At 65.1% G+C, this 10810-nt stretch overlaps 2 protein-coding genes across 3 annotated transcripts; one reads left to right on the forward strand and one right to left on the reverse strand.

Annotated features, from left to right (window-relative positions):
• Positions 1–455: 455 nt before the first annotated feature.
• PHYHIP (phytanoyl-CoA 2-hydroxylase interacting protein) lies at positions 456–4780 on the reverse strand. Its single transcript, XM_058859318.1, has 5 exons — positions 4562–4780; positions 3361–3544; positions 2499–2673; positions 1699–1816; positions 456–1592 (listed from the first exon to the last, which is right to left on the reverse strand). The coding sequence occupies exons 2-5, from the start codon at positions 3523–3525 to the stop codon at positions 1058–1060; spliced, it is 993 nt and encodes a 330-aa protein (XP_058715301.1). The 5' UTR covers positions 3526–3544; positions 4562–4780; the 3' UTR covers positions 456–1057.
• A 774-nt stretch (positions 4781–5554) lies between these two features.
• Positions 5555–10098, forward strand: POLR3D (RNA polymerase III subunit D). Of its 2 annotated transcripts, none has more exons than XM_058859419.1 (9): positions 5555–5620; positions 6239–6404; positions 6538–6581; positions 6988–7133; positions 7214–7341; positions 7731–7902; positions 7986–8233; positions 9322–9474; positions 9690–10098. In XM_058859419.1, exons 2-9 carry the CDS (start codon positions 6240–6242, stop codon positions 9810–9812), a joined length of 1179 nt encoding a protein of 392 aa, XP_058715402.1. In that variant the 5' UTR covers positions 5555–5620; position 6239; the 3' UTR covers positions 9813–10098. The 2 variants fall into 2 exon arrangements, with proteins under 2 accessions (XP_058715402.1, XP_058715403.1); XM_058859420.1 differs by having other exon boundaries at positions 7217–7341.
• Positions 10099–10810: the final 712 nt, after the last annotated feature.

Here is a 10810-nt window from a genome sequence, read left to right on the forward strand (position 1 = left end):
CCCAGGGAAGGGTGGAGTCTCCCTCTCTGGCGACATTCCAAACCCACTTGGATGTGCTCCTATGTCACCTGATCCAGGTGACCCTGCCTGGGCAGGTGGGATGGACCTGGTGATCTCCAGGAGGGCCCTTCCAACCTGAACTTTTCTGAGAGCTGGCGAGAGCCACCCTGTCCCCTCCCAGTCCCATCCCCCTTCTCATGAGCTGGATCGCGGGTGGGGTGGGGGGGTTCTGAGCCACTGCTTGGGGTCCCGTGGGGGACAGAGGCGCGGTGACACGGCCGGTGGCGACCGCACAGAGTTTATTGAAACACCTCCAGCACAGCACAGGGATGCTCGGGGACGGGGAGCCGGTTGTTGTACAGCGTGCAGGGGGGACACAGAGACGGGGGGCGGGCACCCCGGGGGGGCCGCACGCAAGCGCCATGCTGCCGACGGCTCATGCGGGGGGCGGCGGGTTGGGGGACACGGGGAGGGGGGGTTCAGATCCGTTCTCCCCTTCCCCGGCTCCTCCGGCTGCCTCCGGGGCCGCGGATTCGAGCAGAGAGGGACAGGACACAGGGGCTCGCCCAGGGTCCCCCACACCGCTGCAGCCCCGCGCCGGCGGGAGAGGGGGTCCCTGTCTGAGCACCCCCCGTCCCCGGGAGCAGTTCAAAACCGGGGGGTGCTTCCAACATCTCCCTGAACCCCCTGGAGTGGCCGGGGAGCCCCAGTCCCAGCTGGCAGGGCCGGGGCTCCCTGGGAGCTGCGCGAACCTGGGGCGGGGGGATGCGGGGAACACCGGAGGGGAAGGGGGTCCCGCGGAGCGGGGCAGAGCGCGGGGCTCACGCCAGCGAGGATGCTGCTGGTCGGCCAGTCCAGGAGATGAAGGCTTCCTCCCTCGGGGCGCACAGCGGCGCGGGCTCTGCCTCCTTGATGGGCCAGCGTCCCGCCGGCTCCTTCCTCGGGGCACCGCCCGGATCCCCCGGGCCCACCGGTGCCCTCCACCCACCAGCGTCCGTGGGAGAAGCCCCCGCGGCGAGCGCCCGTCCCCCTGCCCGGCCCTGCCCGCCTTCGCCCCTTAACGCCCCACGCTGATGTTGCACGTCTTGCAGCTGGGGTCCTTTTTGGCGTTGGCGGTGGAGAGGCTCATGAGCTGGTGGCCGCTGATCTCCCCCAGCACGCCGAGGCTCAGGTCCACCGGCTCCGTGTAAATGACCTCCAGGATGCTGTCCTGGGCGTGGCGGTACACCAGCTCGCCCTCCTCCACGCAGCACGTCAGGAACTTGTTGGAGGAAATGTCCAGCTGGGGAAGGCGCTCCCGGCAGAAGAGATCCCCGGAGGATCCCTTGGGCGCCAGGACCAGCACGACGTAGTGGTAGGCGGTGTACATGCAGTAGAAGTCCGCGAAGTAGAGGTTGGTGTTGGGGTTGAAGAGGCGCTGGGCCGGGATTTGGAAGCGGTACCGGCCGTAGGGCGAGTCCTGCGGGGGCTGCCCGGTGTTGAACTCGGTGTTGCAGCTGAAGAAGATGCCATGCAGCATCCCACTGGTGGGCGAGCCGTGGCTGCCGCTGTTGTCCTTCAGCGACGGCTTCATCACGTTCCCGCAGTGCATCCTGCCACGAGGAGGAGGAGGAGGAGGAGGGACACACAGACAGGCACAGGCAGGGTCAGGGAATGCGCTCTGGGAGTGGGGAGCGTGGGCAATGGGGCTGGGGGTACCTGACGTGCTGGAAATACTCCTTGTGCTGGTTGCGGTAGAAGACGGAGAAGCGCAGCATGCGGCCGGCGATCAGCTCCGCTTTCTCCTGCAGCTGGGCCAGGTGCTCCTTGGCGTAGTCTGGGGACAGGCACGGGGACATCAGGGCGTCTCCATCCCCCTCCAGCAGCCCATCCCTGCCCGCAGCTCCCCGCACCTTCTGCCTCCCACTCATCAGCTGCCGCTCCAACCGGCCCGGCTTGTGCCAGCTCCCGGCATCGCCCCCGTCCTCCTCCGGGCTCCCAGCTCCCAGCATTTCCCCCATCTTCCCGGAACTGGCCCCATCCTCTCTCCCGGCTCGTGGCTCCCGACATCACCCCCGAGCTCCCTCGTGGCTCCCAGCACTGACCCCCACTTGGTCCCAGCTCCTGGGGTCGCCTCTGTTCTCCCTCCCTGCTCCCAACTCCAGACATCCCCCCCGTCCTCCCTCTCAGCTCCAGGCATTGCCCTCGTCCCCCTTCCACCTCCCAGCTCCAGGCATCAACCCCATCCTCCCTGCTGGCTCCCAGCTCTGGGCATTGCCCCTGTTCTCCTCATCCTCCCGGCTCCCAGCATCGCCTTCATCCTCCTCCCGGCTCCTGGGATCGTCCCCATCCCCCGTCCCAGCTCCTGACTCCAGGCATCAAATCCCGTCCTCCCTCCCGGCTCCCAGCATCGCCCCCGTCCTCCTCCCAGCTCCTGGGATCGCCCCCATCCTCCCTCCGGGCTCCCGGGAACGCCCCCATCGTCCCTCCCGGCTCCGGGCCGCCCCGGTCCCGCTCACCCCCGGTGCAGAATTCCACGGTCTCGCTCCAGCCGGACACCAGGTACTCGCCGTCGCTCTGTTTGACCGCCGTCTGCACGGCCACGCTGTACTCGGTGCGGGGGCTCAGGAACCAGTGGCCCCGCACCGTCATGGGCAGCGGCACCGCCTTGGCCACCAGCTTGGTGGGGACATCCTGTGCCGAGTGCTGAGGGTCAGGAAGGACAACATCCCACCCCCGCGCCCTGCCCCGCGCCGCGGGGATGCTGCCGGCTACCACACGCCCCAAAATATCCACCGAGACCCCCCAAAACACCGCCCTGACACGTCTGGGGCTGCCCCCCCCGCCCGGCAGTGCTCCCCTGTCCCTGTCCCCCTGTCCCTGCTGCGATGGGGACACAGGGTCCCCAAGGTGGGGTGGTCTCGGGGACCCCCCGCTCCCGGTGGCATCTCGCGGTGTCAATAGGCCACGGAGCAGCTCCGCAGTGCAGAGCCGTTTCTGTGGCAACGGCGGATGCTGAAGTCGGGAGATAGAGGGGAAAAAAATATCCCACCCCCCACCCCCCCACCCCTTATTATTGGGGAGGAGAGAAAAAAAATAATGTTAAACATTAAATAGCATCACCGTGGCAACGGCGCTGCTAAAAACGGCCCGAATTAGTGACTCGCAGCACGGGGAGGGGGAGCAGGAGCAGCTCAGCTCCCCCGCGGGGGCTCAGCGGGGTCCGCCACCCCCCGATCCCCATCCCAGTCCCCTCCGCCAGCGTGTCCCGTGAGGGGAATGATCCAAATTCAGCACCAGAGAGGGCTAAGAGCCAGTTCCTCCCTCCCAACCGCGTCTCCTCTCCCCGGGCAGGGGGTCCCGCGTCCTCCCCCGACTCACCCGGTGCTTGAACTTGTTGGAATTCTTGTTCTCCTTCTTGTTGAGATCGATGAAGTAGTGGGTGACCCTGTCCAGGTCCCCCTTCTCCATAGCCCAGGAGATGCGGAAGGAATCGCAGGTGATGTTGTTGATCTCGATGTTTTTGGGGGTGGAGAGCAGCTCCATGGCCGGAGGGGCTGAGCTCCTGCGGGTACAGCGCGGGGTTTGGGGGTGCCGAGCCCCCTCTCGCTGCCCACGTCGGCAGCTGCCAAGGCCGCCCGCGGCGGAGCAGATGGCACCGGGGTGGAAAAGCGGCCGGGAGCCAGGAATAGGCAGCGCAGGCAGGAGCAGGCAGCGGGACGCCGGGAACAAGCCCGGTCGGGTGCGGGGGCCCCGGCCGCTCCCCCGGGTGCCGCGGGGCCCCGGCGCGACGCCAGCGGGCGTTTCGGGGTTTGCTCAACACCGGGTGGGGAAAGAAAAACAAGGGGAGAGCCGAGGGAGTTGCTGGGAGAGGGGAGGGTTGGACGCGGGCACTGGAAAAGCTGGATCCGCCTTTGCCCCGGCCCGTGCCTCAGTTTCCCTGCGCCCCAGGAAGGCGCTCTGAGGGTGGGCGATGCCCGCGGAGCGGGGACACGGAGTCACGTCCACGGCACAGGAATGAGGGGGTGCTCCGAGGGGGGCTGGAGGCGAGGGTGCCCCCCACCCTTCACCCCGGGTTTGTGCGGGGGCAGCCGTGGCAGCGCGGGGCTGCCAACGTGCCGCCCCCCACCGTGTGCCCACGGCCACCCACGCCGGGCTCGGTGTCCCTGTCACTCGGCACCCACGGCCACCCACGGCCACGTGTCCCCCCCATCTGCGCAGACCCCCAGCCCCCCCTCCCTGCACCCCCAGGCACCCCAAAGCCGCTGTCACCCCGCGCGTCCCCGCCGCCAAAGCCCTCGGGCACGGCAGAAGGTCACGGCGCTGGGGACAAGGTGCCACCTCGCTGCCCCATTCCCGTGCCCGGCGGTGGCGCAGGAATTCTGCACCGGGATTGTTCCAGCTGGATCGTGTCACCGTGTCCCCGTGTCCCCAGCACCTCACGTCCCCTAAGAGCCCTGAGCCGTGCCCCCCGCGTCCCCCCGCTCCCCGAGCATCCCTCAGCGCTGCCGCCGGCGTGTCGCCCCAATGCCACCGGCACCTGGTGGCTGCTCCGGTGTCACGGCGCCGGTGAGGCCCTTACCTGGCCGTGCCGGGGGGCTGCCGGGAGGCGCGGGGATGCCGGTGGAGCGGCAGGGCAGCAGGAGGGAAGGGAGGGCAGGACAGAGAGCCCCGGCGGGGCTGATCCAAGCGGGAAGGACGGAGGATGCCGGAGGGATCGCGGTGGTACCCGGCGATGCCGCGTCGCTGCCTGCGGCTGATGCGACTGGGATCCTCCCAGCCAGCTCGGAAATAGCAAACACCCTCCAGAGGAGGGAGAGGAGAAAAAAAAAAAAAAAAAAAGGGAAAAATAGATATCCAAGGAGCTGGGAGAGAAGGGGGAGGAAGGAAAAACCTCCCGGTTCTGCCAATGGGATGGAGGGACGCGTGCGGCGTCAGGTGATGGAGGCAGAGTGGGATGTGGGTGCAGATTAGGGGTGGGTGGTGGGCAGGTTCTGCCTGTTCCCCCCATTTTTGGGACCAGGGAGGGTGTCCCGGTTGTGCCGCTTGAGGGACAGCGGGGACACCCCCTCTCGGCCCCAAAATTGGGATGGATGAGGTGCGTGGGGTGCTGGTACCCACACAGGACCCCCGCAGGAATGGGGGTGCAGAGCCAAGGGGGGCAGACGGACGGACTGTTGGGTTTGCACGTAGTGAACACCTTTCTTGGAGGGACAAAGCTTTTATCGGGTGGGCGGGTAGGAGAGAGCCCCAAAAACCTCATTGCCCCCCAAATTTCTGCGAGGGGATACCCACGCATGAACCCCCTCTGTGGGGATACCGGCTGCGAGGCTGCAGAGGACCCTGAGGGGGTGGTTGCACTGCAGGAATCCCGTGAGGGTGTTAAATGAAGGACGCCCCAAAAAATGTCCCCCCAGCGCTGCCTCCGGTCCCAGTCCGGAGAACCGGGCACTGCCCGTCACAAACATGGCGCCGCCGCCTTCCCATAGGGTTGGGCAATGCCAACCACAAAGATGGCGGCTCATTGCCCAGCCCGCCGTGCCCTTAGCAAAGATGGCGGCGGCAGCGTCACCCCAGGAAGGGCGCGCCGTGCGTGACGCAGGCGCAGAGGGGGCGGCGAGCCCGTGGCTGCCCGGGCAGGGTGAGGGGCGGCGTGGCGGGGGAGGATTTTGGGGGGGTCGGGGGGGTCCTGAGGGGTGCGAAGAGGGGGGTGAGACCGCTGAGGAGCGGGGGGAGAGTGGGTCCTGTTTGGGGGTGTATAGGAGGGTGAGAGTGCTGGGGAGAGGGGTGAGAGTGGGTAAAGGGGACAAGGAGGGACCTGAGACCCCGGGGGAGGGGGCGCAGGGGGGTCCTGGGGGTCTGAGGCCCGTGAGGAGGGGGCTGCGAGTGGGTTCTGGGGGGTGTGAGTGGGTAATGGGGGTCTGAACCCCTGGGGAGTGGGGGCAAGAGGGTCCTGAGGGGAACGGGGGGCACTGAGACCCTCTGGGAGGGGAGAGCAGGGGGATCGCGGGGGCTGAGACCCCTGGGGAGGGGGGGGACAAACGGGCCCTGTTTGGGGGTGTATGGGGGGGCTGACAAAGCTGGGGAGGGGGGCACAAGTGGCTCCTGGACGGTGCAGGGGGGACACGACCCCTCAGCGGAGGGGGCTACACGTGGACCCTCTTCGGGGGTTCATTACTGGGGCTCTGTTTGGGGGTGCAGGACCCCCCCCCCCCCCCCGAACCCCCCGGGTGTCCCTGAGCGTGTCCCCTCCCCCCAGGATGGCCGAGGGGGGCTCTGGCAGCTCCGGCTCCCCGGGCAGCCTCCGGCCGGGGCTCCCGGGGGCCCGGGGGGTGCTGGGCAGACGCCCCGCAGCCGCCCCCCTCAACCCGGGCCGCCTGCCCTCCATCCGCTCCCGAGACCTCACCCTGGGGGGCGTCAAGAAGGTGAGTGTCACCCCCCACCCCCTCCCCAAATTGGGGTCATGCAGTGTCCTGCCCCGGCGAGGCTGGGGGTGGTTGCTGAGAGACCCCGGGCACGGTTTTGGGAGTGACTTTTTCTCTCTTCTCTTGGCCACAGAAAACCTTCACCCCCAACATCATCAGCAGGAAGATCAAGGAGGAGTGAGTGGCCTTGGGATTGTTTCCAGAGGGGGCGGGGGAGGATTTGCCAGCAAGGGGGTCCCTGTGGGTAAAATGGGGCGCACAGGGATGATTTGGGGTCTGGAGCATCTCTCCAAGGAAGAGACTGTGGGAACTGGGCCTGGTTGGTCTGGAGAAGGGAGGAGTGAGAGGGGATCCCATTGATCCATATAAAAATCCCAAGTATCCATGGGAATGTCTCAGGTATCCATATAAATATCTCAAATATCCATGGAAATGCCTCAGACACCCATATAAATATCCCAGATATCCACATAAATATCTCAAATATCCATGCAAATATCTCCGGGTGATGTCCAGAGGTGTCCCAAAACAATCCGTGTCCTGGGAGGGGCTGGGGGTGATTTGCCACCTCCCTGCCCCACAGGCCCCGGGAGGACGTGTTGGTCAAGAAGGAGAAGAAGGAGCGGGAGCGGCAGCGGGATGGGCACGGCCGGGGCCGGGGCCGGCCCGAGGTCATCCAGTCCCACTCCATCTTTGAGCAGGGCCCTGCTGAAATGATGAAGAAGAAAGGTAAGGGGAGCTTCCCTCTGCTTTTTGGGGGGATGGGGGTCCCACCTGGGGTGACCCTGGGCTGCTCCTCTGGCCCCCAGCAGGCTCCTGGGACAAGAGCATGGACATGTCTGACTTCGGCCCTTCCCACATCATCAACATCAAGAAGGAGAAGCGGGAGACGGACGAGGAGACGAAGCAGATCCTGCGGATGCTGCAGAAGGATGATGTCAGTGGGCAGAGAAGGGGGTGGCTTTGGTGCTGAGTGTCCCCTGTCCCATCAGGGCAATGCTGAGTGTCCCCTGTGCCACCACAACAGTGCTAAGTGTCCCCTGTGCCTCTGGGGTGGTGCTGAGTGTCCCCTGTGCCACCACAACAGTGCTAAGTGTCCCCTGTGCCTCTGGGGTGGTGCTGAGTGTCCCCTGTGCCACCGGGGCAGTGCTGAGTGTCCCCTGTGCCACCGGGGTGGTGCTGAGTGTCCCCTGTGCCACTGGGGCGGTGCTGAGTGTCCCCTGTGCCACCACAACAGTGCTGAGTGTCCCCTGTGCCACTGGGGCGGTGCTGAGTGTCCCCTGTGCCATCACAACAGTGCTGAGTGTCCCCTGCCTGTTCCCACAGTTCCTGGATGACCCGGGGCTGAAGAATGACATCCGGAACAAGCCGGTGCAGCTGCCCCTGGCACACTCAGGGTGGCTCTTCAAGGAGGAGGCGGCAGAGCAGGAGGACACGCAGCCATGGCTCCCTGGATCCAAGGAAGAGAAGATGGAGCTGGACCCACCAGCGGTGAAAGGTGGGCTGGGGTGGGCTGGGGACACAGCGGGGACAAGCTGGGGGTGTCCCCCTTTTCCCCGTGCCCACGCACCACCTCTGCAGTGAAGGAAGAGCCGTGTGAGGAGGATCCCAAGCCAGCTCAGCCCAAGGGCCCCCCCGGATTCCCGCGGGATGTGTCGGCGGCCGAGCTGCTGCAGCGGCTGAGCCTGGCGGCCGAGGAGGAGCTAGTGTTCCTGCAGCTCCCCGACACCCTGCCCGGGCAGCCCCCCACCCACGACTCCAAACCCATCAAATCCGAGCTGCACAACGAGGACGGGCAGGTGGTGGTGGTGAAGCAGGAGAAGAGCCAGGTAGGGGCTTGGTGGGGGTGTCCCCTCATCCTGGGGTGGGATCCCTCCTTTGGAGTCATCTCCCCCAGGCCCATGAGGATATCCCGTGGTGTCCTTTCCACCCCATCCTGTGATGTCTCTTGTCCCCCATCCCGTGGTGTCCTTTCCACCCCATCCTGTGATGTCTCTTGTCCCCCATCCTGTGGTGTCCTTTCCACCCCATCCTGTGATGTCTCTCATCCCCATTCCATGATGTCCTTTCCACCCCATCCTGTGATGTCTCTCTGCTCCATGGTGTCACTGTCCCCCGCATCCTGTGGTGTCCTTTCCCCCACATCCCATGATGTCTCCCCCTCATCCCATGGTGTCATCTTCCTGGTCCCATGGTGACTTCCCTGCTGTCCCATGATGTCCTCCCCCATCCCTTGGTGTCCTTTCCCCTCCAAACCTGTGCTGTCCCCTCATCCCATGGTGCTGTCCTCCCCATTCTATGGGGTGATCCCAGTGCTATGCTGTGATCCCAACACCATGGTGTGATCCCAGTCCCTTGGAGCAATCCAATCCCGTGGGGTGATCCCAACCCTGTGCTGTGATTCCAATCCTGTGCTGTGATTCCAATCCTGTGGGGTGATCCCAATCCTGTGGGATGATCCCAGTGCTATGCTGTGATCCCAACCCCATGAGGTGATCCCAGTCCCATGGGGTGACCCCAGTACCGTGGGGTGATCCCAATCCTGTGGGGTGACCCCAGTCCCTTGGTGTGACCCAGTCCCTTGGTGTGACCCAGTCCCGTGGGGTGATCCCAGTCCCGTGGGGTGATCCCAGTCTCGTGGGGTGATCCCAGTCCCGTGGGGTGATCCCAGTCCCGTGGGGTGATCCCAGTCTCATGGGGTGATCCCAGTCCCGTGGGGTGATCCCAGTCCCGTGGGGTGATCCCAGTCCCTTGGTGTGACCCAGTCCCGTGGGGTGATCCCAGTCCCATGGGGTGACCCCAGTCCCGTGGGGTGATCCCAGTCTCATGGGGTGATCCCAGTCCCGTGGGGTGATCCCAGTCTCATGGGCTGACCCCAGTCCTGTGGGGTGACCCCAATCCCGCTGTGCCATGGCAGGAGGCGAAGCAGGCAGAGAACACCTGCACCCTGGCCGATCTCCCCGAGGGGCAGGTGGGGAAACTGCTCATCCGAAAGTCGGGAAAAGTGCAGCTGGTGCTGGGCAAGGTGACCCTGGATGTGACCATGGGCACCCCCTGCTCCTTCCTACAGGTATGGAAGGGACCCTGGGACCCGATTTGGGGGGTTTCACCCCAAGGTAACCCCCCAGGGGGTTGTGCTGGCTCTTGGGCATCCCTTCCCTGTGGTCACAATGGGGCAGGCTCCTGCCAGCCCCCTCTGGGGACATCTCCAGGCTCAGCATTGGAATCTCCCAGGGATTCCTGTGGCATTGGGCTGCTCATGGGTGTTTCTCCCGCATGGAACAGGAGCTGGTGTCCGTCGGCATCGGGGACAACCGGACAGGCGAGATGATTGTGCTGGGCCATGTGCGGCACAAGCTGGTCTGTTCCCCGGATTTCGAGGCTCTCCTGGAGCACCGGCACCGGTAGCCGAGGGGGTCCCGGCCCCCCAGCCCCCAGGGACGGATCCTCAGCCCCTCCAGATGTGCCTTTGGGACATGGGGAGGGGGCTTGTGCAGGTGTGGATGCAGAGGCAGCTCCCACCTCGTTCCAGCCCCGCAGGGTGTCCGGCTGTGTCCCCCAAACCAGTGGCTTCCCCCCAGTGCCAAACGGGGATCTCGGGATGTGTGGGACCGTGGTGTGTCCCCCAGCTTTGCTGGGAGCAGGACACACTGTCCTGGGGGAAAAACCTGGAATAAAACCTCTTTTCCCCCTGCGTGGGGCTGCTCAGTCTTGTTCTGTCACCTCTGCTGAGCCCTGCGAGGCCTTGGGGTCCCTGGGCATGGCTGCAGCGGGTGACCCCCACCCTGTCCTGGGGGTGACAGAGTTCCCTGGGTGCCACCAGCCCCTGGGCAGGGAGCAGGGGTGGGGGGCACCAACCACCTGGGCAGGGTGATCATGTTGATCTCCCACCCTATCCCATCTTAAACCCTGCTGTTCCCACCACATCCAGTTTAAATCCCCCCACATCTGACCTTACCCTCCCAATTCCATATTATCCCACACTCCTGCCCCATCACAGCCCGTCCTCCCCATCCCATATTACCCTTGCTTCCCACTCCATCCCCTCCTACCCCCAATTTCCTGGCTCATTTTACCCCTCCAATTCCATCTCACCCCCTCTCCTGCCCCGCCCGATCCCATCCCAAATCCTATCCTATCCCAAATCCCATCCCATCCCAAATCCCATCCCAAATCCCATCCCAAATCCCATCCCATCCCAAATCCCATCCCATCCCAAATCCCATCCCATCCCAAATCCCATCCCATCCCAAATCCCATCCCAGCTCATCCCAAATCCCATCCCATCCCAAATCCCATCCCATCCCAAATCCCATCCCATCCCATCCCAAATCCCATCCCAGCTCATCCCAAATCCCATCCCATCCCGAATCCCATCCCATTCCATTTTATCCCCCGAATCCCAT

This window comes from Poecile atricapillus, chromosome 29 (assembly GCF_030490865.1).
Source record: "Poecile atricapillus isolate bPoeAtr1 chromosome 29, bPoeAtr1.hap1, whole genome shotgun sequence".
In the NCBI taxonomy this organism is placed as follows: Eukaryota; Metazoa; Chordata; class Aves; order Passeriformes; family Paridae; genus Poecile; species Poecile atricapillus.